Below are 26,964 nucleotides of genomic sequence, written 5' to 3'. Positions count from 1 at the left end.
CCTGTGCAAAGTTAGTGCTAATTGCTTCTCTTCTGTGTAAGCAATGGCCTGGGGCCAACACATGCACAATCCAGTACTGAGCAGCCTTAGGAATGTTTTTTACTTACAATTTCCATACAGATGTGCAATATGTTGGTCACATGGCAAATCCAGGTGTCAGTCTTGACCCCAGAAATGGCAACTCTTCAGTTGGAGCCCCAACTTTTAATAGGCCAGAGCTCAGGCTGGTGCACTGAGGTTAGGAGCACTGAGGTTAACCATCGCTATAAAGGAAATGAAGGAATCTTGGCAAGCCTGGTGGCCACAAGGCATAGGATATGGTGGTTGCAGTGGAAATAACGAAAGTAAGATGGAGAATTACTAAAAAAAAAAAGAAAGCTTTTCTGATTGCACTACTACAAAAAACCTGGCTTAATTACTTTATTACTGCCTTTTCTTCTCCTTAGAACACCTTCTTCCATGTTTAGAAATATCCCAAACCCACTGAATGCTCATGTGGACACACAAATTTAAAGGCCATGTTATAGAAAATTATTTCGTGTGAAAGCACTTTAGTACTGATTTGGGCATACATACCTCTCAGTGCACACTAGGCACTTATACATAAGGGTATGTAGGCACAAAGGATATGCATACTTTGCACATATTTAAGTGTATGACTCTGAACCTAAATGTACTAAATAAACATGTAAATAAGATGTGTGACAACCTGTAAATTGAATCTCCAGCTTTCAAGGCTAAGGGGCACATTTACTAATCCACGAATCCGAATGGGAAAAATTCGGATTGGACTTTGCGACTTTTTCGGGTTTTTTTGCGACTTTTTCGTAGCCGTTACGACTTTTTCGTAAATTGACGCGACTTTTTCGTAGCCATTACGATTTGCGCGAATTGATGCGACTTTTTCGTAGCCGTTACGATTTGCTCGTATATTGTCGCGACTTTTTCGTATTGAGCGCTCGTAAACGGCGGGCAAACCTTTCAGACTTTGCATGATTTTGGAAGCCTCCCATAGGACTCATTGGCACTCTGCAGCTCCAACCCGGCCCAAGGAAAGTCTCCCATAGGGCTCAATGGCACTCTGCAGCTCCAACCTGGCCCAAGGAAAGTCTCCCATAGGGCTCAATGGCACTCTGCAGCTCCAACCTGGCCCAAGGAAAGTCTCCCATAGGGCTCAATGGCACTCTGCAGCTCCAACCTGGCCCAAGGAAAGTCTCCCATAGGGCTCAATGGCACTCTGCAGCTCCAACCTGGCCCAAGGAAAGCCTCCCATAGGGCTCAATGGCACTCTGCAGCTCCAACCCGGCCCAAGGAAAGTCTCCCATAGGGCTCAATGGCACTCTGCAGCTCCAACCTGGCCCAAGGAAAGTCTCCCATAGGGCTCAATGGCACTCTGCAGCTCCAACCTGGCCCAAGGAAAGTCTCCCATAGGGCTCAATGGCACTCTGCAGCTCCAACCTGGCCCAAGGAAAGCCTCCCGTAGGGCTCAATGGCACTCTGCAGCTCCAACCTGGCCCAAGGAAAGTCTCCCGTAGGACTCAATGGCACTTTGCAGCTTCAACCTGGCCCAAGGAAAGTCTCCCGTAGGACTCAATGGCACTCTGCAGCTCCAACCCAGCCCAAGGAAAGTCTCCCATAGGGCTCAATGGCACTCTGCAGCTCCAACCTGGCCCAAGGAAAGTCTCCCATAGGACTCAATGGCACTCTGCAGCTCCAACCCGCCCCAAGGAAAGTCTCCCATAGGGCTCAATGGCACTCTGCAGCTCCAACCTGGCCCAAGGAAAGTCACAATACTGAAGCTTGAATGAATTCAAAACTTTCGTACTCGGCGCGACGGCTACGAAAAAGTTGCGACAATTCGCACAAATCGTAATGGCTATGAAAAAGTCGCGACAATTTACGAAAAAGTCGCAACGGCTACAAAAAAGTTGCGACAATTTACGAAAAAATCGCAAAATACCGATCATTACGAAAAAAACGCATTCGGACGCCTTCGGAGCGTTTGTGGATTAGTAAATGTGCCCCTAAGAGAGGGGGCAATAAAAGAAATACTACATACATTATGGTCAGCCCCACAGACTCATAGTAGCATTCAAAGTTACTGATGTGTTACTTTTTGAGCACTGGATGCAGTACAGGTATAGAATCTGTTATCCAAAATGCTTGGGATCTGGGGTTTCCCAATAAGCAATCCTTACTTAATTTGGATCATCATACCTTAAGTCTGCTAAAAATCACTTAAACATTAACTAAACACAATAGGATTGTTTTGCCACCAATATGAATTCATACAGTTTTGTTAGGATAAGGTCCAAGCTACTGTTATATAATTACAGAGAAAAGGGAAAATATTGAAAATTAGAATTTTTTGCTCATAATCGGCTCTATGGGAGTTGGCCTTCCTGTAATTCAGAGCAACAGGTTTTCCGGATAAGGAATCCCATACCTGTATAAAGTATATTGCAGCTGTGGTATATATTATGTACTTTTTAATAGATCGTGTTGACATCTAAACATGCTACTTTACATGCAGTGTTGCTCTTATTGCTCCCTCTCTTAGTCCTGGGTGCTGGAGTTAATTATTATTTGTCTTTGTTAAAGATCATGTGGCAAATCAAAAACTCTGGCTTGGAGTGTTGGAGGTACATTCTTGATATTTAAATTTGATTTTTAGTTAATTGCTAAAATTTTATTTTATTTCTATGTGTTCACCAAAATGATGTGTTATACTCTTTAGATCCCAGAACCCAAGGAAACCTTTACCCTCAATCTTCTTAATGCTACTGGAGGTGCCAGAATGGGTAGTATAATCACTGCCAAGTTAGAGATAAACAAAAATGATGATGCTGTTTTCTTTAAAGGTAATTGATTTTTGTAACATGGATAAATTATAGTCTAATGTTGTGAGAAACAGCAGGTAATACGTGTCAATAGTGAAAATTTCATTTTTATAATTTTATATAGCTATCACTGCACATAAGAGTTTCCATATACAGTCCTTTGTCCGGGTGAAAAAACTAGATCCATTTAATGATCAGACCACTATGTCAAGAGCATGGTAATTGTGATGTTGTGTCCTGGCTTGTGCTGGATATAAAGGCTAATTTATATACCCCAGGAATAATAAAATGCCCACCATCCTCATGCTTTTTATACTACTGCCTTCCCATATACATACACCATTAAATCTAATTTATCATAAGGATAATAAAGCATTATCTGTTACCAGCATCTACCTATTATCTATCTATCTATCTATCTATCTATCATCTATCTATCTATCTATCATCTATCTATCTATCTATCTATCTATCTATCGCTCTCTCCCCTCTCTCTCTCTCTCTCTCTCTCTCTCTCTATCTATAAGTGAGGCTGTAAATGGTTATATATCTATATTGGCTACTTTGGATAAACTTGAATTTAACACCAAGGGGATTTCTGACCATATAATTTGGAGAGTTTTATTTAAACCTATATGTGAATTTTCTCTGAGCATTTACACATCTATGAGATACATACCTGTATGTGTGTTTTTTAACTGCAGTGTCTTTTCTGTTCTAGAGCCTGTTGTGATTTGGGTTGAAGAAGGTCAAAGCGCAAACCTCACTGTTGTAAGAAATGGTTCGGCAGATTTTGTCTCCTCTGTCATGTACACTACCATCAATGGACTTGCCAGGGCTGAAGATAAAGACTTTATTTACAGCTCTGGAAATCTTCTCGTGTTTGATGTTGGACAAAGAGTACTTAATATAACAATTAATACGAGTGAAGATGATATCCCAGAAACAGATGAACCATTTTATATATTGCTTCTCAATGCAACAGGTTATAAGCATTGCAAAATATATTAAATAATAGTATTTATTTGCAATAGGCTCTTAATCTAATAATATAATATTGTCATTTGTATTCATTTCAAATGTTTGCTACAGGAAGTATTTTTACAATACAAGGCTTTAAAAGGCACCATGCAATTACTACCTAAATTATATGGATGAGATCCACAAGCTTTTTTTGTTACTCTCTTTTTAGGTGACACAGTTGTGAGTGGAAATGGGAATGCAACAGTTATTATTAAAGCTAACGATGACCCAAATGGTATATTTTCGATTGAGCCCGTTAACAAAAGTGTTGAAGAAGGGACAACAACGAACTTCAAGTAAGAACTGTGAGAGTATTTTGCAGTCTAACATTTGGTCAGGGCCTAATTTACAAAACTGCAGATACAGGTATGGGATCCCTTATCCGGAAACCCGATATCCAGAAAGCTCCGAATTACGGAAAGCCTGTCTCTCATAGACCCCATTTTAATCTAATAATTCAGATTTTTAAAATTGATTTCCTTTTTCTCTGTAATAATAAAACAGTGCTTTGTATTTGATCCCAACTAAGATATAATTAATCCTTATTGGATGTAAAATAATCCTATTGGGTTTAATTAATGTTTTATTGATTTCTTAATAGACTTAAGGTATGGAGATCCAAATTACAGAAAGACCCCTTATCCGGAATACCCTTGGTCCCGAGCATTCTGGATAACAGGTCCTATACCTGTATATAAAAATACTTCTCTAACAGTCATAGTTTAAAAAAGAGTTTCAGCAAGTAAGTGTTCAAGATGTCTCCCTAGATAACCTTTACGCTGGGCTTCAGCTCATGTGAAAAGTCCGTCTGTGCCATTAGCCTTAGAGTTGTGTGGCTTTAATGCTCTGGACTCTTAGGGTTAGAAATTTAGCCAAATCTTAGGTGGAGGATTCAGTATTCATGTAAATCCAAAAATGAAGGATTTGGAGTTGTATTATTTTCAACCAAGTAGCTTTTAGGAAACTTTTTTTGGCTGGAAGTCTTTGTAATGTATGCTTAGACATTTCATAATCTGTACATGTGACTATTGGTGGCCTATTACAAAAACTGATCAACAGTATTCCTGTAATATGAATAGTGATATTAATGTGAAATCCACCCTTACTTTCTACTGTAGCCCAATGCTTCTCATTACAGATACTATTAACTGCTCAGCAGCAGCTACAGTATATAGCTACAGTATATATTGCAGCTGCCCCTATTATTAATGTATTGTAAGCACATTTATATATTGCTATATAAGTGATATATATATATATTAATATTTAAACATACAGAATTAGGGACACACCTGCCAATTTAGCTATGCAGGTATATATCAATTATATATAACAGATGTGCAGCTTATTATATTATATTTACTACATTGCAAGAGTGTATATAACTGACTTTTCTTTTTTAGGGTGGTGAGAAACAGGGGCCATTTTGGCAATGTGTATGTACAGTGGGCAATCTTTCAGAATAATTCTGCCTTACAACCAGGAGAAGAGTTTTATAACCACTCGGGCAGCATTTGGTTCAGAAATGGAGAGCAATTAAATTATATTATACTGCATGCCATTCCCGACTTAATTCCAGAGTTCAATGAATTTTACACTTTAATGTTGGTCAACATCTCAGGTATGTTTGCAGAAGACAATACCACTGAGCTTTTAATTTGTCAATATCAGAGAAAATTATAGAGCTTAGTTAATATAAAATGTTTTGTCTTTTCTGAAATTCTGCTTAAGTTTCCTTTCATCGTGTCTCTGTTTCATGGTTACGCTCTAGATATATTTAATCATAATTCGTCTACTTTGTTGATTAAAGGTGGATCTCCAGGTCCTGGCGGCAAGCTGGCACAAAAGGATCTCAGTGTAACAGTGATGATTCCTTTCAATGACGACCCTTTTGGAGTGTTTGTGATAGGCCCAGAGAGCCTTAATAGAGAGGTAGCAGAAGATGTGAATTCAGAGGATGACATGAGCTATATTACTAACTTCTCTATTTGGAGACATCAGGGCACTTATGGGAATGTCCGGGTTGGCTGGGAAGTATTGTCCAGCACATACAGGAATGGCCTCCCACCCATGATGGATTTTTTGCTTCATGCTTTGTTCCCCCCTTCTGTACTGTTGCAGCCTCACAAGCGTCGTCATTACAGTGGCACTGATGCCCTCTATTTCAATGGAGCTGAAGATTCATTTGGCTTAATTGATGAGCATGATATAAGCGACATGAACAACACTCTGGCAAATTTCACCTTTTCAGCTTGGGCCATACCACAAGTAAACACCAATGGATTTATAATATCAAAGGAAAATCATAATGGTATTTTGTATTATGGCGTGCAAGTTGAAACAAATGGATCCTATATTTTTTTAACCCTTTGTTACACAACATTTGGGTCTAACATTACTTATATTGCAAGGGCTGGCATGCCAAAGTTAATTGATGAAACTATATGGATACATCTTTTAATTACATTAGATGATGGCTTTATTGAGTTTTATATTGATGGAAGCCCTATTCCTGGTGGAGTTAAGAGCCTAAAAGGCGAAGCAATAATTAATGGTATGTAGCTCATTACATTTTATGCAGTATTATAGAAACCATCTCTGTTGTGGATAACATTGCAACAAGATTTTGGGTGTTAGTAGGTAGATGACACAACAATTGTTTATTATAAAATTGTATAGCTCATCTAATATACAGTATCTAAAAAGGCCTAATACTTTGGAAGTTATGGTCCTGTTGGGAGATTGCAGACAGTAGTGGGTTATGAAAAACAGGTGACAGTAAACATTTCTACAAAGAGGTTATTAAGGAATTTGCACCAATGTTTTGATTCAGGTATGTGGCCTTTCAAGAAACTTTTATGGTCCCTAGACTGTTCATAACCACATGTCATCATTTTTTAGAAAATTTGGCTCACTATATGGAAATGGTGGGCCGGCATTATTTTGATTAATGGTTTTATAACTGTACAATATTTAAACAATGTACTGTAAAAAATGTACTACTTTCAACTGGTGTGGGAAAATTAAAGCTGTGTTACAAACTACACCAAGGGGCAAATGTATTTATTTAGATGTATTATTTTAGTTAGAATGGGGGTGGGGTTTATTATTTTTTTTTCACAATCCAATTAAAAAAATACAAATCTATGAAGGTTCTAGGTGGCGATATGGAAAAAGCATTTATACTTTTCACAATCTACATGGACTGCTGCAAAACACAAGAATTAATTAATCAGGCCCTTAGATTTATTAATTTTCGAAATTTGCTCACGGAAAAAAAATCTCTATTAAACGCAGTTGAGTTTTCTTGACTGCTAGCATTCAGAAAAATCCTGAATTGGTGAAATGTGTTCATTTGATTTGCGGAAAAAAACTTGTAAAGCTCTTTACAAATGTTAAGAAATTTGATGAATAAATGAAAAAAATGTGTAGAATAAAAAAGCTGAATTAAATGAAATGTTAATTAAGTTAAGTTAAATTAAGTTAAATGTTAGTTTCCACTCTTTAAATCTATTTTTTTTTGTACTGTCACCAGTAGGGATATAGTTATTTATGGTGAATTTATGACAAATATATTTGTTAGAAATTAAAAAAGTAATAAAAGTTAATAAAAAGTTGTAAGCTCTGTATCTCTTCACCCTTTTTTCCATGTTAAAGCAATTGCATTAAAGTAAACGTAGCCATAAGTACTCAAATTCATATGGATTGAACTGTGACTCTTTTCTGCATCAGGCCCAGGGACGTTTCGTGTGGGTGCAGGACTAAATGGCAATACAAGTTACACTGGGATGCTTCAAGACGTGAGGCTTTATTTCCAGAGACTGTCTCGAGCAGAAATATCTGAGCTTCATGCCACTCCAGCAAAAAGTGACCTGCACCCAATATCTGGATATTTAGAATACAGACAAGGAGAAACACACAAATCATTCATTATATCTGCCCGAGATGATAGTGAAGAGGAGGGAGAAGAACTTTTCATACTAAAGCTGGTATCGGTGTATGGTGGTGCGAGGATTCCTGAGGAAAACACAACTGCAGTCATAAGAATCCAGAAAAGTGACAATGCCAATGGTTTGTTTGGCTTCACCGGACCCTGCATTCCACAGGTGTGAATTAATAGTCAAACAATGGGGGTAATTTATCAACACTGAGCAAATCTGGCCACGTGCAGTATCCCAAGGCAACCAATCAAATTGTTGCATTCACTGTTCTACAGTCGCTGATTACTGCCATAGGCAAATGAGCCCGTCTGTTTTCTATTTTACATTTTACTGACTAGCAATAGAATCTTACCAAACTGGAAAATATATATCAGTAATTATTGCCCTTTTACATCTTTAACCTTGAATTGGCATTTTCTGATGGGCTGTGTGCTCCCTCAGAGATCACCTGACAGGAAATAATGTAACAGGAAGTAGTGTGGGAGTAAAAGGCAGAACGTTGTCCATACATTGGCTGATGTAACATAACATGCATGTGTACCTTGGTTTGCCCAATGGCACATACTGCTAAAAAAGTATATGTTTATGAAAAAGGTTTATTTAGATGAAGCAGGGTTTTACATATGAGCTGTTTTATGCAATATATTTTTATAGAGACCTATATTGTATGAGGGTATAGTTTTCCTTTAAATGAAGGCACTGAAATGGTGGTTTATTGGACCCTGAATATTGTTGTCTATTTTTATAGTCAGTAGAGGAAGGATCCACCATATCTTGTGTTGTGGAACGTACAAGAGGAGCGCTGGACACTGTGCATGTGTTCTACTCTATCTCACAGACTGACGTACCCAGCACTAATCAAACTCTGGCTGATTTTGCAAGCAGCACTGGAAATATCACATTTCTTCCTTTCCAGAGATCAAGGGTAAATATAATATTCTTTATGCAAATATTTCCTTTTCATTCTCATTATTGTTTTTTTATTCATGAAAATCTGCCAAAAGCAAAATGGATAGATATCTTTAAGTGTGCTCCGAATAGTCTTTAGCAATGCTGTTACAGGTATGGGACCTGTTATCCAGAATGCTCGGGACCTGGGGTTTTCCGGATAATGGATTGTTCTGTGATTTGGATCTCCATACCTTAAGTCTACTAAGAAATCATTTAAACATTAAATAAACCCAATAGGATTGTTTTGGTTCCAATAAGGAATAATTATATCTTAGTTAGGATCAAGTACAAGGTACTGTTTTATTATTATAGAGAAAAAGGAAATCACTTTTTAAAAATTTTAATTATTTGCTTATTATGGAGTCTATTTTAGATGGCCTTTCTGTAATTCAGAACTTTCTGGATAACGGGTTTCTGGATAAGGGATCCCATACCTGTTCTAAGAAATCGATTCTGCAATATATAGGAAAACCCAAACTTTACTTTATTGAGATTAATAATTGAGTTTTTGAATAGTTACCCACATATGTAATAAAATGCACCATGTTTGCCCAGTAGCAGTAACCCTTAGCAAATAATAATATGTTTGCCTTTAAACAGGTGAACAGTAAATATTACTTGCTGCTTGGTTGGTATGGGCTTCTGCTCCTGGGCAAACTTAGTGCCTTTTATAGCATAACCCAAGTCGAATGCAGTACATTTATTTTAAAGTAAAGAATAAGAAACATCCTTAAACATTAAAATAGTAAGGTTGCTGGCTAGATTCTTTGAGGTTCTAAAGCCAATGCAGATGTGAAACCTGAGATGTCAGAAAGAAAACCTTTAATTTATTAATTAAGCTTTAAAATGGACACAAGCATCAAGATGTTCATTAGTAACTCATCCTACGCTCTTTGTGTTGTTAATGACCTTAATGAATTAGCTCTCACATCTATGAATAACTACATTTGCGTGTACAAATGAATACTGTTTTTAGATAATCTAGGCCCAAAATGACATATATAATATTTCTTGGTATTGTTTAGTTTGATTTTTGTTACAATTTCACATTTTTGTGGCAGGTTTTAAATCTGAATGCTGTAGATGATGAGATACCTGAACTTGCAGAGGTTTTCCGTGTAACTTTAGTCAGTGCTCTTTCTGCTGATGGAAAAATTGGTTCCACACCTACCAGTGGAGCGAGCATAGATCCGAATAAGAGAGTCGAAGATATAAAAATTGTTGCAAGTGATCACCCTTATGGTAATTATGATTTTAAAATGAATTCTAATTGGTGTGTTCTGAACAAATCCTTATTGGTAATACAGCTTTATAAAATACCACTCAGAAAAAAAAGATTAATGTGTAAAGAATTGATGTAACGTAAATTGATGTAAGAGCAATAATCTGCAACACCATGGGGTATATAATAAAAATAGTTTACTGGAATAATATGCTTAGTGTGATACATTATTCTATCATGCAATCATTTTACTTTGTGCAAATTTAATATAGATTTTGCAAATTTAGAAAACATTTTGTGACCCCCTCTGCTACTGGAAGAAAAATTATGAATTGGAGACTTTGCACCAGTGCACATTGTATGTAAAGAAACCTCTTACTGGAAAACCTTAATTTTTGCACCAGAAGAGTACTCTACCTTTAAGTAGGCTATAAATTTCACTCTGCACAATTAACATTCACAATGTATTAGCTCTCTGTTGAATAATATTGCATTGCAAAATATGATTTTTTTTTTTATCCTATTTATGAAAATGGTTTGGGACTTTTATTACATTCCCCCCTATGAATTTAAAGTTAATGGTAAATTTTAATCTGATTGAATTTTCTTAATGTTATTTGGGCATTTATAATACCATATGATTGAATTCAACACATTTTCAAATATCAAAATAAAATATTAAATGGGAACTATTAAATGCAATTTTTAACGACTGACAAAAGTTATGCAATGGACATTTTACAGGATTACTGCAGTTTTCTCTGGGCCCGCCACCAAAAACAGAAGACAAAATGACCCTTCCTGCTACTTCTGTCCTTACAATAACTGTAAAGGAAGAAATAGGACAAGTGAAGTTGCTCGTAGTGCGTGCGCAGGGACTCCTAGGGCGTGTGAGAGTTGACTATAGAACCATCTCCTTGACAGCCTTCAGCCCTAAAGATTATAAGGTGGTTACATTACGATTTAAAGGGGTTGCCAGTAATGTAAATGGGTCATTACTTTTTAACATGTTGATTTTTATTTTAAATAAGGAAACATCAGACCTGTTGGACTTTCAGCCTGGGGAACGATATAAATACATCACTGTCAACATCACTGATAATTCCATTCCTGAGTTATCCAAATCCTTTAGAGTTGAACTACTAAATGCAGATGGGGGAGGTAAGAACATATATGTTTCCCAAAACATCATTACTCAAAAGAGCAACCATTGTTAGCAAACGGTATGATAAGCAAGTTATGGTTAGCTCCATAGTAGGATCAATAATAACAATAAATAAATGATGATGATGTTGATGATGAATAGGGATGAGCTAATCTGTCCCATTTCGCTTTGGCAAAAAATTTGCAAAACTGCTGAAGAATTTGTGAAATGCAGCTATTCCAGTAATACATTATATTTGGAGACAGGAGGTATATTTTGGAGCATAATGCTTTTTTTTATACTTTGTATAACTTTTTGCCGTGTAGAAATCATTATTCTTGATTCTACCCCAAGTCCTAAACAAAAGAACATGCAAGATGGTTCCTCATTTCCCATGGATAACATACAGTTCTTTGTATACACAACAATAGTTTACAAGTTTACTATTTCAGTAATAAATCAGTTAATTCTACAACAATACTCCCCTCGGGAAGTGGTTTTATTGTTGCAGTGTTTGCACTGTGCTTTACTTTCATACCTTCCTATTCACGTCCAAGTAAAACATTCTAGTTCTTCTCTGACCGCTGCTAAATGTTTTCTGTCTTTTCTTAATTTCATATGTGTGTATATGTATCTATCTATGTGTCTTTTCCTGAAGTCGCTGAACTCTTTAGGAATGATGGCAGTGGTAGTGGTGATGGGGACATGGAATTCTTCCTCCCAGCTGTCCATCAGAGGGGTAAGCACCTCATTCTGTCCTGCCTCTTTTAACTGATGTTGGGATATGTGTCAGAAATTGTAAGTGTGCCTTCTATGATATGTTACTTAGAAGTAGAGCTTTAACTTATGAGACCTATTCCCCTTCTTCTGGATTGTTCTCATTTGTAGCATATGCAGTTGCTCAGTATTCAGCACTTTTCTTTCTGATGAGAGAGTTGTAGGGTTCCCCTTATTAGGGTGACTTTCCTTGTAAACTATATAGCATACATTTGATTTGATTTGCAGTTCAATACACTATCCTACCTGACAAATCTACTTCAAGGAGTTGAGCAGCAACCTATGCTTTGGGTTTACAGAATATGATTTTATTAGATAGTAATACAGTACAGCACATAGTTGCTGATTAAATTAAGGAGTGTTATACTATTTCTGCATGGATAGAGGTTAGCTAAAATTTTTCATGGGGTGATGACATATTGAACTTTTTCTGGTTGTAACATTGTTGTCAACATAAGGGAAGACATTTTCATTAGAAGCAATGTAAATGGTTTTTCACCATGAGGTCAGTGAGGCTTTGGAAGCCTCTGCTGGACAAAAAAAAAACACCTAAAAAAACCATTTGAATCCACTTTCAGTAGCTTGTTTTATTTATATCTCCCATGAACCAAAGTTGTTCTGCACACTGTATCATTACCTTAGGTACACAGACCAATCCCTCTTCTTGCAAATACTGACTACTCTTTTATGGGCCTTTATTATACAGCCAGCCTGGGTATAGCATCCCATATTATTGTGACCATTGAAGACTCTGATGATGCCCATGGTGTGTTTGAGTTCAGTCAGGAATCTCTTCAAGTGAATGCAACTGAGCCTGAGAATGGACACAGCCCTGTAACTCTTCAGGCAAGTTAATAATAAATAAGTCAGGCGAATTATATTCCAAAATTGTATGTATGGCAATTATTATCAATGTCATTAATGATAAAGGGTTGTTTAAATGTTTAAAATCAAAACAAACTATTGTTTCCCTTCTGCCCCCATTATTTTTTTCCAAGCTATGAGCAGGCAAAAAACATTAAAATATATAATGCAAAAACTGGAAGGTCCAAGTTTTCACCAAGTTGACACGTTTCACAATGGACTCCTTTGGGAAACTCACTTTAATTCTGTGTGGTTTTATACAAAGTGGGCTGATATCACTATGGAGTCTAATGGTCCATATGATTTCAGGAGTGCCCTAATGGCACTACAACTCTATGCTAAAACGTCTATAAAGTTGGATTTTAAATGTCCTATTTATTTTGGATTGTGCACCCTTTACCATAGGAAGTCTATTCTATATCTACTTCTTAGCATCTTTTCTATATTGGTGTTTTGAGATGATAACACAGTTTATGTGTTTATGTTTACATTGTCGGTGACGTTACAGGTCTTGCGTGACCGTGGTGCCTTATCTCAAGTGCTTTTGTTTTGGACAATTGATGTGGATCCAGAAAAAGACTTTGCATTTACATCTGGCAATGTCACATTTGACATAGGACAGAGGAAGGCAAACATTACCATTTACGTGTCACCTGATGAAATTCCAGAACTGGATAAAATATTTTCTGTTTCACTCACTAATGTTTCAAGAGGACGCCTGGGCAATTTTACCAATGCTTCAGTAATCATTTTTGCAAACGATGACCCCTATGGCCTCTTTGTATTTTCTGAAAAAAACAGACCAATCAAAGTTGAAGAAGCAAATAGAAATATTACCTTAACTGTTCAAAGATTAAAAGGTCTTATGGGTACTGTCATGGTTACCTACAGAACAATCTTGGACACAGAGAAAATTGGTTTTCTCCCATCAACTATAGCCAGAGCAACACTGGGTAAAGACTACTTGCCTGTTTCCGGACAGCTGACTTTTAAAGTCAACATCAGTGAAGCCAACATACTCCTACCAATATTGGATGATAATGATCCTGAGAGAGCCGAATGGTTGTTTGTGGAATTATTCAATGTCACATTAATTGTAAAAGAGCAAAGTCAGCCAGGTAGGTAGGTTTAAACTTTCCACTTCCAGAATTATGTAAAAGATTTACATTAAACACAAAAGTGAGTATTGTAACAGAAATGAAATACATCCTTTTTTATATGATCAGAGCCATCCCAAAGACTTTTGTAATATCAGTCATTCTCATTTTCTCATACAGTCTTGGAATCTCCACGTCTTGGATCTAAAAGCAACGTCACAGCGCAGATAGTGATCAACGCCAGTGACGATGCCTTCGGAGTACTTCAGCTGTCAGCCACATACGTACGTGTTGCTGAAAGTTATGTTGGGCCAATCGTTAATGTCACCAGAATAGGAGGAATGTTTGCAGATGTTTCAGTGAAATTTAAAGCTGTGCCAATAACAGCAATTGCTGGTGAGTATGTATTGTGGGTGTAGGAAAGCAAAGATTAATACATTCTGTATCCATGGTGCTAAATGCATATTTTTTGTGTTTTTATTGTGCATGCAAAATGTAATTATCAAGGATAACTTTGAGTCCTTCAGCTAGTTTTCCTGTCTATAAGATGTATAATATTTTAGTAAAATTAAGAAAAAATATCATTCTGAAGATATGCTTCTATGTTCTAATGTGTTTTATGTACAGATGCATATGGTTGTTTTTTTCTGCTTTTCTTTTCTGTCCTCTTATTTACTTCCTTCACATCTGCTGCACTTACTTGTCTCTCCTGATTCTACATTTCGTAAATCCCTCTCCGTATCTTCGTGCTACTCCCTACTTCCTTGTTGCTCTTTTTTAAGATTTTTTTTCTGTTTTCTCTTCTTCACTCCCAGTCACTGTACTATCCCATCTGCACTAATATATTATATATATTATATATATATATATTGAGCTTTCTTGCAACCAACCTTGCTACCTTGTGCATCTTCACAGACATTTTCTGTTTAATTTATCTTGAACTCTTATGCTAGAATTCCTGTTCTATAACTCTTCTCCTCCACTGTTAAAACACATGGCTTTTAACAAGAGACAACGTACTCTTCACTACACTTCTGAACTTGTGTCAGTGATCAACTTTTTTTTCAGCCAGTCACAGAAGGATCACTTAAAACACATCTAATTGGTTGCCGTGACTTACTGTCTAGAAGCAAATTTGTCCAGTGTTTATAAGTTACCCCCATTTTTTTCAGACCACCATCTCTACCTCAGGAAAGCATGAATTCCATTACATTCTTCAAAACTTAACTCCACTTCTTGGAGAACAAACAGTTTTCTTGTGAGACTTTGTAACTGTATATGTTTATTTTATAGTAATTGTATTGTTTGTTCCCCCGATCTGAACTATAATGTATTGGTTTACAAATATGTACAGCACTACGTATACAAATAGAAGTATATGAATAAATATATACAGCATTCATACATACATATAAATAAAATATATTGCTTTTTTATTACCTATTAGGTGAAGATTACACTGTAGCTTCATCCGATGTTGTATTACTTGAAGGCGAAACAAGCAAAGCAGTGCCAATATATATCATTAATGATATTAATCCGGAAGTGGAAGAGTCATTCAGAGTTGTTCTCATAAATGAAACAACAGGGGGAGCCTTAGTAGGAGAGATAACTGAAACAGTTATTGTCATAGAAGCCTCTGATGACCCATATGGATCTTTTGGTAACAATCTTTTGTGTGCACATAATGTATTTTGAAATAAGTGCAGGTACTCTGGAAATGTATATCTGTAGTCTGTTGATCAGGAATTGTATATTTTGTCCCCTAATTCTCTTTGTGCAGTTTTGTTTGCTAATATTATCATTTGCCCATTCAATACTTTTCCAATTATGGTTTAGATATGGAAATGTGATGTATTACTGTCTCTACCTGTTATATATTATGGTTTGTCTGTTATATTAGTTTTTCAGGCCACCTCTGTCACTGTACAGGAACCTGACACTAATACAGTAAGCGTAAAGCTGCCCATTATTCGAAATGCTGGGACACTTGGAAATGTTCTTGTACAGTGGGCTGCCTTTATTAATGGACAGTTGGCTACCACTGACTTGAAAGTTGCATCGGGTAATGTGACATTTATGGCTGGAGAGACTCTTAAAATCTTATCATTAGAGATTGTGGCTGATGACATCCCTGAGGACAATGAGGTGAGATTCATCTATGTTTCAGTTTGAACATGTGTTTAATCCAGTCCGTGTATTTGTCTTTTTTATTGACATGATCTCTAGCTGTTCATATCTACTGTACAGTAATCAGTATGGCCAGGCAGCCAATGTTAAAGTTAAACTTCATAGTACAAAGGTCATGAGCTTTACTTATACTGTGCTATCATTTTTTTTCTATCCCATGTTGAAAATGTATGTAAAATTTTTCTTTTTCATTTAGAAAACTACTATACTACTACTATAAGTAGTGTTTGATTTGGTGTTCTGTGTTTCAGCTTTCTTTGTATAAAAAAAAATGAAGATTTTACTTTTGGTTTTAGATCATTTTTGTTCAGCTCACTGGAGCCTCCAATGGAGGTTCTATTGGATTGGATGGAGTGGCTAAAATTACCATACCAGCTAATGACAATCCTTATGGAACAATTAGCTTTTATCGCCAGGAGTACAGAGTACAAGAGCCACTGGAACAAAGCTCACTTGCAAATATCACTGTCAGGAGAAGGTTTGTAACTGTCATTATGGGACCATAATACATTTTGCATTCATCTTATAATTGTCAATAGTTCACATTTAATATGTGCAATGTGCCATTCACAATCAGGGCCTATCTTTGTTCTCAGTTTTGGAGATGCTGAGATTTGCACTCAATAGCGGCATTGAGGAAAGCACCCTCTTGCCCCTCTTTACTACATTGGAATGTTTGCTGTGTGTTGGCACAGAAGTGCAAGCTTTTACTCCCTAATGCTCATCCAAAAAGCATCTGTCTGGGGTTTGACTGCACCTCATACATAAAAATGCAGCGCAAGGTACAGAGCGCAGTATCAGCACACACAAGACAGCCCTGTTCTTTACACCTGCCCTATGGGCCCCATTATGGCCTGGACTAAAGGGTAAGTCATTGAGGAACACCTTTGCCCACTTGCACATTAGGTAAAATCTACTTTGTTTTTGTTTCATGGCAAAGAACATCCCCTAGCTGCATGATCTGTTTAACCCAAGGATGCCCATCGCATTATTGTAGCAAGTAATGGAAAGTTAGATAGATACCATTTTTAGATTATTCCATTTTTGTTTTTTCTTCTCTGTTATTCAAGTCATATTTTCTTTTAGTGCAGGAAGATTTGGGCGTTTGCAGATCTTATACAGCACTTCAGAGATCGATGTGATTGCTGTTGCTGCTGGCCAAGGTCAAGACATGTTATCCTACTATGAGCACCCGCTGCCAGGAATTCCTTCTTTACCATCAAGACAGACTTTCAATGTTTCAGTAGCAGGAGACCCTCTGCAGTCATGTGCCATTAACTGTCTAAAGAACCAAGTATGCGCAGCATTCTCATTTAGCAACACGTCTGGCATTCCTCAGTGCTTTTGGCTAACAACGCTATCAAATCTGCTCAACAATGGGACAAGATTCTTGACATATAAGAAAAACACCACTAGTGTTTCTGTGCTGTTTAGTACACAGGCCACGGCTGGAAGTGATTATGAAAGTGTTACAGGACAGTGGTTCACAATGTTGGAAGGACAAGAGTTTGCAAATCTTACCGTCTCTATACTTACTGACACTTTCCCAGAACTGGATGAGAGATTTATTGTCTCCCTTCTTGAAGTCAAACTGCTAAACATTTCAACCAGCCTAAAGAATCAGCCAACTATAGGTCAGCCAAATTCATCAGTTGTTGTTATAAAGATGAATGGAGATGCTTTTGGGGTATTTGTGATTTACAGTCTCAATCCTAACGCACTGGAGCAAGGTCACTATCTGGAAGTGGAAGAGCAGCCCAAAACAACTTTGCAGCTGGTGATAGAACGAAGAGAAGGCAGCCTGGGACAAGTTGCTGTGGAGTGGGGCATAGTTGGAGGAACAGCTACTAAAAATGAGGATTTTATTGTTGAGGACAACGTATTAATATTTTCTGAAGGTACAGTAATATACAGCTTTCCCCCCTCTGTTCTGGCATACATCTTGCAGAGAAACATTGCACAATTGTTGAATTTTTATATAGACTTAGGGGCACATTTACTAAGACACGAATCTGAACCGAATTGGAAAAATTCCGATTTGAAAACGAACATTTTGCGACTTTTTCGTATTTTTTTGCGATTTTTTCGGCGTCTTTACGACTTTTCGGAAATTGTCGCGACTTTTTCGTTACCAATACGATTTGCGCGAAAAAACGCTCAAAATCTGGCGATTTTTTCGTAGCGTTAAAACTTGTGCGAAAAGTTGCGCCTTTTTCGTAGCGTTAAAACTTAAAAGGTGCAACGTTTCGTGCAAGTTTTAACGCTACGAAAAAATCTCAACTTTTTGCGCAAGTTTTAACGCTAAGAAAAATCGCCAGATTTTGCGCAACTTTCGGAATGGCTACGAAAAACTCGCGTTTTTTCGCACAAATCGTATTAGTAACGAAAAAGTCGCGACATTTTTCCGAAAAAATTGCAAAATACCGATCATTACGAAAAAAACGCAAACGGACGCATTCGGCCCGTTCGTGGGTTAGTAAATGTGCCCCTTACTGTATTTTTCATACATGATTCTGATTGGTGTGCATATTTCCTACCTTAAAAAGCTGCTGGATCTATTAAGTGGAATTATTGCTTAATACATGCATGATGGTCTTACTGCTGAGCTAATACATGTGCCTGTGTTACAAACAAAATATCTTTTAAAGCCCTTAAAGCTGACTTAGATGAGTGGTCTGACCTTGTGTTTGATCAAAGATTTTCACAGTTGAATATTAATTGTAGCTTGTTTGCATGTTATATTTATGTTATGCTCCAGCTCAAAGATGGAGTATGTAGAAGGGTGGACCTTTAAATTGTGTTTTACCCAGTAATGGAAAACCTGGTTTTCTATCAAGCTATATAAACCAGTATGGCCAAGTTTTTTTTTAATGAAACCTTTATTATAATGCTGTGTCCTCCTTTACAGGGGAAACAAGAAAATTAGTGACACTCACTATAAAGGATGATTTAGTCCCAGAGGAGAGCGAAACTATAATAATTCAACTTACGCAAACAGATGGGGGAAGTCGGATACTTCCTAGCTCAAATACTGTTAAAATAGTCATTTTGGCTAATGATAATGTTGCTGGAGTGATTAGTTTTCACTCAAACTCAAGATCAGTAATTGGTCATGAAGGTAAGTCTTTGTAATAACTGACTGAGTACATTCGTACCAGGTGATATAATTGATATTTAACACAGCAAAAAGTTTTTTCCTTTGTTTGTCTTCCTAACATCTTTATCTACAATTAAATAACAAAAAACACTGTAAGAAATGTTCATTCAGTGTGTATTTAAAAAGGTAGATTGTCATCCACCAGTACTTCTTAAGCAGGAGGTCCCAGTAGCCGAGCATTGTGCTGTACTGGGTAGCCAATATTCGGACATAGTTTAGGAAATGGTTGTGGCTCAATTAAATACAACAAAAGGTTTCGGGTGATAATGTCACTAGAAGACTCAAGAGTTGTACTGGATACAATAGTGACGTAATCTTTAAACAATGCATCTTCTATAATTACATTCTTAATATACTGCGTATAAGGCTATATCAGTTCCTTAATAGAAAGGTGAATATTCTTGCATACAAGTAGGAAAAACATCTTTAAATGTGATATACAAATAAATAGTTCAGTGGTTATTTGAGAGGTTTTTTTTCAGTTCCCTTAATGGGGTTGTCATGCAACTGAATCCCAATCCAACAGTTTCCATAGTTAACCAATGAATTACCCTAAAGACAGTGCATAGCACATAGGAAATGGACCGTCAAACTATTCTGTTTGTTAGTTATTACTTTAGCATTACAAACCTTTCCTTAAGACTTGACATTGCTAACCATGCACTTTTATATCTTATAATTTTATGGATTTGTCATAAAGCCGTCAAATTTTAAAAAGTGTTGTATACACGGTGAACAGTTGTTGTTATTGCCCTGTGAAAATGTTGTTTATGCGCCGAAAATGTTCTCTATACAGCCACATTAACCTATTGGCATTTTTCTTCAACATTTTTGTTATGGCAGAAACATTTTGCTGTAAAAAATCTCTATAAAAATTTTGTGGTTACAAATAATTCTTATGACACATAAATAGTGCCACACCTCCTTTTTAAATACATTTTTTTGAAAATTGACGGTAGAGGTGGAAAAAATGATGGAAAATTGGTCTGTGAATAAAAAGACACACAAACGACATATTTATACAACATTTTTATCACATTTTTCCTTACTGACATTTCTGTGAATTCCCTCCGTTGTGTTCTTATGAAACTTCCCCTGTGCTACTAACAGATCTTCCTGCTTTGTTATGTTGTTTATATGCTGGAAACATGCACTGATGACAAGGTGTGGGAAGGAGTGAGCTGCAGTATATTGTAAATATAAATATTCTTTAAATGTTATTCTGTTATGCTTTATGTTTTAGGAGAACAATTGGAGTTCCATGTATTGCGATCCTTCCCAGGAAGTGGAAATGTAACTGTTAACTGGAAAATTGTGGGAGCTCATTTAGAACTAAACTTTGAGAACAGTTCAGGCCTTTTGTTCTTTTCAGAGGTATAACTATCTCCAAACTGCACTCATATTATATGCACTTACATTTTTAGCATTAGAGGCATGTTTAACTGCATGTGAGTATTCTGGCCTACATTCTGTCTGCTGTGCATTTTGGTTCACTCACTGATTGGCTAATTAGTGAATCACTTTTCTCTTAATAATGTTCTTTTTTTCCTTCTAGCATCAAATACCACGATAATATGTGCTAATTTTATTCAAATTGACACTTTTCTGGATACAAAATGTTGAGTATTGGTGAGAAACAAACATCAAACTCTAAAGTGACACTGAAATTCTAGTTTAAAAAATTATTTCACTAAAGTGTACTAAACAGATAAGGTCTAAGGCAGGGGTGGGCAAACTTTTTGGCTCAGGGGCCACATTGACTTACAGCTGGGCCGGGCCAGCGTTACGCCCAGGGCTGCCATCAGAAATCACGGGGCCTCTCAGCTCCCCCCCAGCATCCTCCAGCTTCACTACCCAGCATCCTGCAACTCCCCACCCCAGCATCCTCCAGCTCCCCACCCCAGCATCCTCCAGCTCCACCCCCAGCATCTTCCAGCTCCATTCCCCAGCGTCCTTCCCAGCATCCTCCATCACCCCCCAGTGACCTGTGGCTCCCTTCATCCTCCGGCTGCTTCTGTCCACCCGGCTTCCCGCTGCATCGTTTTATATGGTTGCGCCCCATGCGTGCTGACGTCACGCGCATGCACGGGGCGCAACCAATCAGGGCCCGTATTTCTTTTAAGGGGCCGCGTCGGTGGGCCGGATTAAAAAGGCCAGTGGGCGGTAATTTGCCCACTCCTGGTCTAAGGGCTTGTACTTATAAGGAAACAAACATACCCTATAATTCCTAATGCGTCTGTACTCACACAGGCACATGTAAGTGCCCAACACAGGTGGGACAAATGAGTACGAGCCCTAAAAAAAAATACTTGTTTATTTGTAAAATAGAATTCATATGGCTGGACAACCTCACAGCATATTCTGTACAGGTATGGGGCCTTTTACCAGAATGCTTGGGACCTAGGGTTTTCTGGATAAACTGGAACACAATATTTAGTCTACTAAAAATCATTTAAACATTAAATAAACCCAAAAGGATTGTTTTACCTCCAATAAGGATTCATTATATCTTAGGATCAAGTTGTTCTATATTACAGAGAAAAATAAAATCATTAAAAAAGAATAGAATTATTTGATTAAAATGGAGTCTATTGGAGATGGTCCTTCTGTAACTGAGAATGGATTTCTCTAGCAATAATCAATGTGTGTAATGGTATATACATCATAGTATGGTTTATTTACTTTATCAACAGGGGTCTTTAAATGCAAGTTTTCTTGTTCACCTGTTGGATGACCAAATTCCTGAAGAAAGGGAGCTGTATCAACTCATTCTCTACAATGTTACAACTCAAGGTAAATTTTGATTTATATTGCAAGTGTAAGCCTGTAGTTAGTTAAATGGGGGTGCTGTGTGCTTCAGAGAACTCTGCTCACCATACAAATCAATAAACATGTGACTCTAAATCTCTGGGAATGTGGCCTCACAGACTTAGTAGAGGAAGGATGTTGCTTAACTGAAATGCTCAATTAATTACATCATTTGGGCACCAATGGTTCTTATGGCAAAAGGTAACTCTTTATTCACAGGAATTAGAACAATGACTTGGAGGACAGTCACAAGATGCAGTACAATTATTTCGCATTTAGTTACATACAAAGGTTCCCAGAAGCATTTACCCATTAGGGGTAGGGATGTAGCGAACATTGCCAAAAATGTTCGCGAACCCGTTCGCGGACTTTCGCCAAAACTCGCGAATATTCGCGAACTTTGCGAACCCCATAGACTTCAATGAGAAGGCGAACTTTAAAACCTAGAAAAGCCATTTCTGGCCAGAAAACTGATTTTAAAGTTGTTTAAAGGGTGCCACGACCTGGACAGTGGCATGCAGGAGGGGGATCAAGGGCAAAAACTTCTCTGAAAAATACTTTGATAAAAAAAACGCCAAAAAAACCGGCAAAAAATAACACCAAAAAAAAACGCAAGCTATTCCTATGTATATGCATAGGCGATAAAACGAAGCGAAAAAACGCGGCGGAAAAACCAAGGCGAAAAAACGCGGCGCCAAAAAAAACGCGGCGAACCCAAAGTGGCGAACATCGGCAAAAGTCCGCGAATTTGCGCGAACGCGAACACCCGATGTTCGCGCGAATTAGTTCGCCGGCGAACAGTTCGCTACATCTCTAATTAGGGGTTAATACAATGGATTTAGTCTACTCTGAAATTTCCAATCCTGTGTATCAGGCCCCCCAAAAGGAACCTCGTTGAGCTACAGTATTCTCTAAGCCTGTACACTTGTGTCACAATCCTGAGGATGGAACACCCAGGGCTCATTTTAATTCTCCTTTTTATTATCCTCGGTGGAGCTTGAGGCTGCTTACTAGCTAACCTGATACTATCTCTCACTCCTTTAGTAAGCTATTAAAGAACTAACCTCTGTAACATTACCGACTGTGCCAAGTCTACCCAGGGCCTAGCCTGTGTCTACCTTCTAGGAAGGTGGAATCCAAAGAAACAGGACGAGCAAATGTTGGATTCCCCTTCATAGAACAAAACAGTGATATCTCCTTGGCTGTTACTGAACTGCCAAGAAATACTAAGGAAACAGCTTTCCTTACCAACTGTAAATTAGGACCCACTTAACTGCTCCGCTTTAGGGGACTGCCGGAATAAAGGGCAACTAAACCTGCAACTAAACCTTCAGTCCCCTTTACAAGCATAATCAGACATTAAATTATATATTATGCAGGAATGTATTGAGCTTATGGAAATGGATTTGCATTCCTTAAAGGAGAATGCAAGTCAAAATTTAAAAAGCATACTGCCCAATAGTCCTCCTATTGTTTAGTAAAAACGCCACACTTTTGGCTTAGAATTCCCTCCCCCCCTCCCCTCTGGCAGATCCGCTTCTGATTGGCTGGTGGGCATGTGTAGCTCAGAACAGGAGACAGGATCAAGTTACACACATGCTCAGAGAATAGGAAGGCTGCCGCTGGCACCTACAGGAGGGGGAGAGAGATTTCAGTGATGTCACTGTAGGCTTCACACTGCTGTAGGCTGCCAGCACCATATCTCAGAGAAGCAAGCAGGGATCTGGGAATTTAGATATGCAGTAAGTACTTAAAAAGAATGCCTTTACACTTACTTTTAATTTATATTAACCTTTCATTGTCCTTTAAGTATTATCATTAATTTATTTTACTGGGATTTACTGTGAAATTACACATTTCTAATCATAAATTGTGTATCAGGTAGCTAAGGACCAACATAAATTCCTATTTGTAAATACTATGAGGAAAAATTATTAAAATTCACGATAAAGATTTTGCTGTGATTTTGGAAAACTGACCAAAAAATTTCGATTTCGACATTTTCATGGGGAAAACATGTAAGTCCTGCCACCTTAAAGACACCATATTAGTCAATGGGAAGTGCATGTGGGGTTGCATTTTTTCAAAAATCATGACAAAACAAGATCATGGGAAAGTCTTACATGTGTTTTGTAGCGATAATGCAAGTTTTTTTTGTTTACTTGAAAGATGGAATTTTAATACATATGTCCCTATGAGTATGTGTTGTACAACTCTATACAATAACTAGTTTGTTTATTCTTTTCAAGGTATTACAGGCAATGGAGTAGCTGTACTTGATAAACAAGGGTATGAAGCTGTTTTGACTGTGGAAGCCAGTGATGAGCCCTATGGAGTTATAAACTTTGCCCCTTCTTCAAGAAATGTGTTAACTCAAGAAGGAAACAAAACCATTCAACTCTTTATCAACAGAGAATATGGATCATTAGGTGTGGTTTTCTTGTTGACTGATTGCATTTTGGATATTGTCAGCCATTAGTATGCACAGACATTTCCAACTGTTTTATAACTGTTTAGTATTAAAATTATATTTTTATATATATATATTGTTAAATTAATTTCTATATTTTTACAGGAGATATTAATATCACTTATGCAACAACTACTGATATACTGAACCAGTCCAATATCCATCCTGCTGAGCCAGGCCGAGATTACATATCTGCTTTTGGATCACTGATTATGAAGGATGGAGCAACAACTGCTGCTATAAATATATCTATATTAGAGGTGCATTCTCTTTAATAAATAATCCCATCTGTTACATTAAATATGCTCTGTGAAGAAGTAGAATGAAGTTCACAATATAGTTATATTTACCAATGAGCCTCACATTTTGACAAATAATGTTTCAAATTGATTTTTCCTACTCAAAAGTGCATTTATCTGCTTTATATAGAGAATAATATACCCCCTCTTGAAATTAAGGATATTAGAGAAGTATCATGACCATTTAAAAGCATATGACTGAAAGTTCTTTCTTACACATCATGGAGCTCAAACGTGACTTCTTATATCCTTATAAGTTACAACAGGGGGTATATCATTTTTATATAATACACAATTTTCAGTGAGTCATGTGACACTAATTACTGTATATCACTAAGCACTGATTATACCATATGACATAATTATCACTACTTTATAGATTATTCATTGTGTTTGTGTGTTATGAAATTATGTTTGGCAGAGCTTAACATTTTTACAAATTAGTTGTTTGATACACACACCCTCAAGGATTGTCTCCTGTACTGTTAAAACAAAACATAAGTAAGCCTTTTATTTTAAAATCCACTAAATTTACTCTAAACAGCCCCTAGAAAAACATACCTTTCTCCCTGCATACAAATGTATTTTTGTTCTCTATTACAAGCAGCTAAACTGCAGCTCTTTTACTGACTTCTTTGTCCAGCAAGAAGCTCTGCTCCCTTTTGCTTTCTGTACTATGATAACCTCAAAGAGGTGCCTACTGGGCATGCTCACTGCCTCTGCTCCAATTAAAATCAATCAGACATGCGCTGTAGGCACCTCTTTGAAGTCATCATAGTCAGAAAAAGAAGGAGTGCACAGAAAGCAAAAGGGAGCAGAGCTTCCTGCTGGAGAAGGAAGTCAGTAAAAGAGCTGCAGTTTAGCTGCTTGTAATAGAGAAAAAAATAAATTTGTATGCAGGGAGTACGTAAGGTATGTTATTTTGGGGGCTGTACAGAGTAATTTTAGAGATTTAAAAAAAAAAAAAAAAAAAAAAAAAAAGGATATACTTATTCTTTAACTTGCTATGATACCATAACAGCATTATGGCAGCCATGCTTAAAGACATGGATTTTCTCTGTGCATTTTCCTGAGTTCTATTCTGACCTGTACACTATATGTAAAGAGTTGGTATGTTATAATTATAGTTATGTTGTGCCTTCTTGTCAATGGACATTTCCTCCATTATACAAGCAGGTTAGTTGACCTCTGATATTTGGCCCTTGTGCATGTGTGTTCCATTATTGTGATTGGAATGTACATTGTAAGCTTCACATGGTGCAGGAACTAAGGAGAATGATGATCATCTGATGAACATGCCAGCACTACATAATAATAGATAATAATACCTTTTGTCCACAGGATGACATACCTGAACTACAGGAATACTTTTTTGTATCACTAACCTCAGTGGAACTTATTGTGAAATTAATGACATCCTCTCCTCCGCACCTAGGTACTGTATTATCATGTATCTATTGTTTCTATTTTTATAACTACAAATATTTGTAGGTAAAACTACCTTTTCATTTGTTGGCAAAATCCTGCTCCTTTATATTTGTCATTATAAGATAAGTACCATGGGGTATAAAGTAGATTGTGAACTTTTATATTTAAATATAAATATTGTGATTAAAAGTTAGATCTTAATTATTCTAATATAACAATTCTATTGGAACAATGGTTCTTTTTTCTGTTATTTGTATTTATTTTTTTCTTCATAATTCATCTACAGGGTATAGTTTGTTTCTGATGCTTGTTTATTTATTTATCCCTCTCTGTTATGGGTTTGTAGAGGACATTGGTTGCTATAGAGCATTAAATCAGCATTTAATTTAACAGTCTATTTGTAATTTGTAAGTATATTTCAAATAATCAATAAGATTCATTAAAATAATTCCTCTTTAGTTTTGTAAATATTGAGTCCATTGGGCAGAAATGTTCATCATTTTATTTAGATGGAAATGAAAAAGGGAGCAGTTCTCTAATACTGTTATTTCTGAAATTCAAATTTTAGACAATAGCCTTCATTTCCAATGCCCCGCACAGTGTGCAAAGTACAAAAAAGGCCACAGTCAGACATTTTTTTGCACATTACACACTACGTGGGGCATTGTGGAAATAACCTTAGTCCTTTGTGCTCCTTTTCTGAGTGCAGAGACCAGACCACTAAGACAGCAGTGACTGCGTTAGTCACGGTTG

The 26,964-nt window shown here is 37.0% G+C and overlaps 1 protein-coding gene across 1 annotated transcript in view; it reads left to right on the top strand.

Annotated features, from left to right (window-relative positions):
- The window catches only part of adgrv1 (adhesion G protein-coupled receptor V1), a 198,323-nt gene that overhangs the window by 46,106 nt on the left and 125,253 nt on the right, over positions 1 to 26,964 (top strand). The window contains exons 16-39 of the mRNA XM_031893453.1: positions 2,738 to 2,861; positions 3,562 to 3,825; positions 4,033 to 4,159; positions 5,267 to 5,484; positions 5,674 to 6,417; positions 7,596 to 7,969; positions 8,553 to 8,729; positions 9,817 to 9,997; positions 10,722 to 10,924; positions 11,009 to 11,138; positions 11,780 to 11,860; positions 12,605 to 12,744; positions 13,271 to 13,880; positions 14,040 to 14,255; positions 15,307 to 15,522; positions 15,763 to 16,007; positions 16,346 to 16,527; positions 17,136 to 17,947; positions 18,958 to 19,167; positions 20,450 to 20,580; positions 21,900 to 21,999; positions 24,264 to 24,443; positions 24,590 to 24,744; positions 26,125 to 26,218. Coding sequence (XP_031749313.1) covers positions 2,738 to 2,861; positions 3,562 to 3,825; positions 4,033 to 4,159; positions 5,267 to 5,484; positions 5,674 to 6,417; positions 7,596 to 7,969; positions 8,553 to 8,729; positions 9,817 to 9,997; positions 10,722 to 10,924; positions 11,009 to 11,138; positions 11,780 to 11,860; positions 12,605 to 12,744; positions 13,271 to 13,880; positions 14,040 to 14,255; positions 15,307 to 15,522; positions 15,763 to 16,007; positions 16,346 to 16,527; positions 17,136 to 17,947; positions 18,958 to 19,167; positions 20,450 to 20,580; positions 21,900 to 21,999; positions 24,264 to 24,443; positions 24,590 to 24,744; positions 26,125 to 26,218 — 5,914 coding nt within the window. The remainder of the gene's footprint in view (positions 1 to 2,737; positions 2,862 to 3,561; positions 3,826 to 4,032; positions 4,160 to 5,266; positions 5,485 to 5,673; positions 6,418 to 7,595; positions 7,970 to 8,552; positions 8,730 to 9,816; positions 9,998 to 10,721; positions 10,925 to 11,008; positions 11,139 to 11,779; positions 11,861 to 12,604; positions 12,745 to 13,270; positions 13,881 to 14,039; positions 14,256 to 15,306; positions 15,523 to 15,762; positions 16,008 to 16,345; positions 16,528 to 17,135; positions 17,948 to 18,957; positions 19,168 to 20,449; positions 20,581 to 21,899; positions 22,000 to 24,263; positions 24,444 to 24,589; positions 24,745 to 26,124; positions 26,219 to 26,964) is intronic.

Source organism: Xenopus tropicalis, chromosome 1 (assembly GCF_000004195.4).
Source record: "Xenopus tropicalis strain Nigerian chromosome 1, UCB_Xtro_10.0, whole genome shotgun sequence".
NCBI classification, from domain to species: domain Eukaryota; kingdom Metazoa; phylum Chordata; class Amphibia; order Anura; family Pipidae; genus Xenopus; species Xenopus tropicalis.
This window is presented reverse-complemented; position numbering and strand designations above follow the sequence as displayed.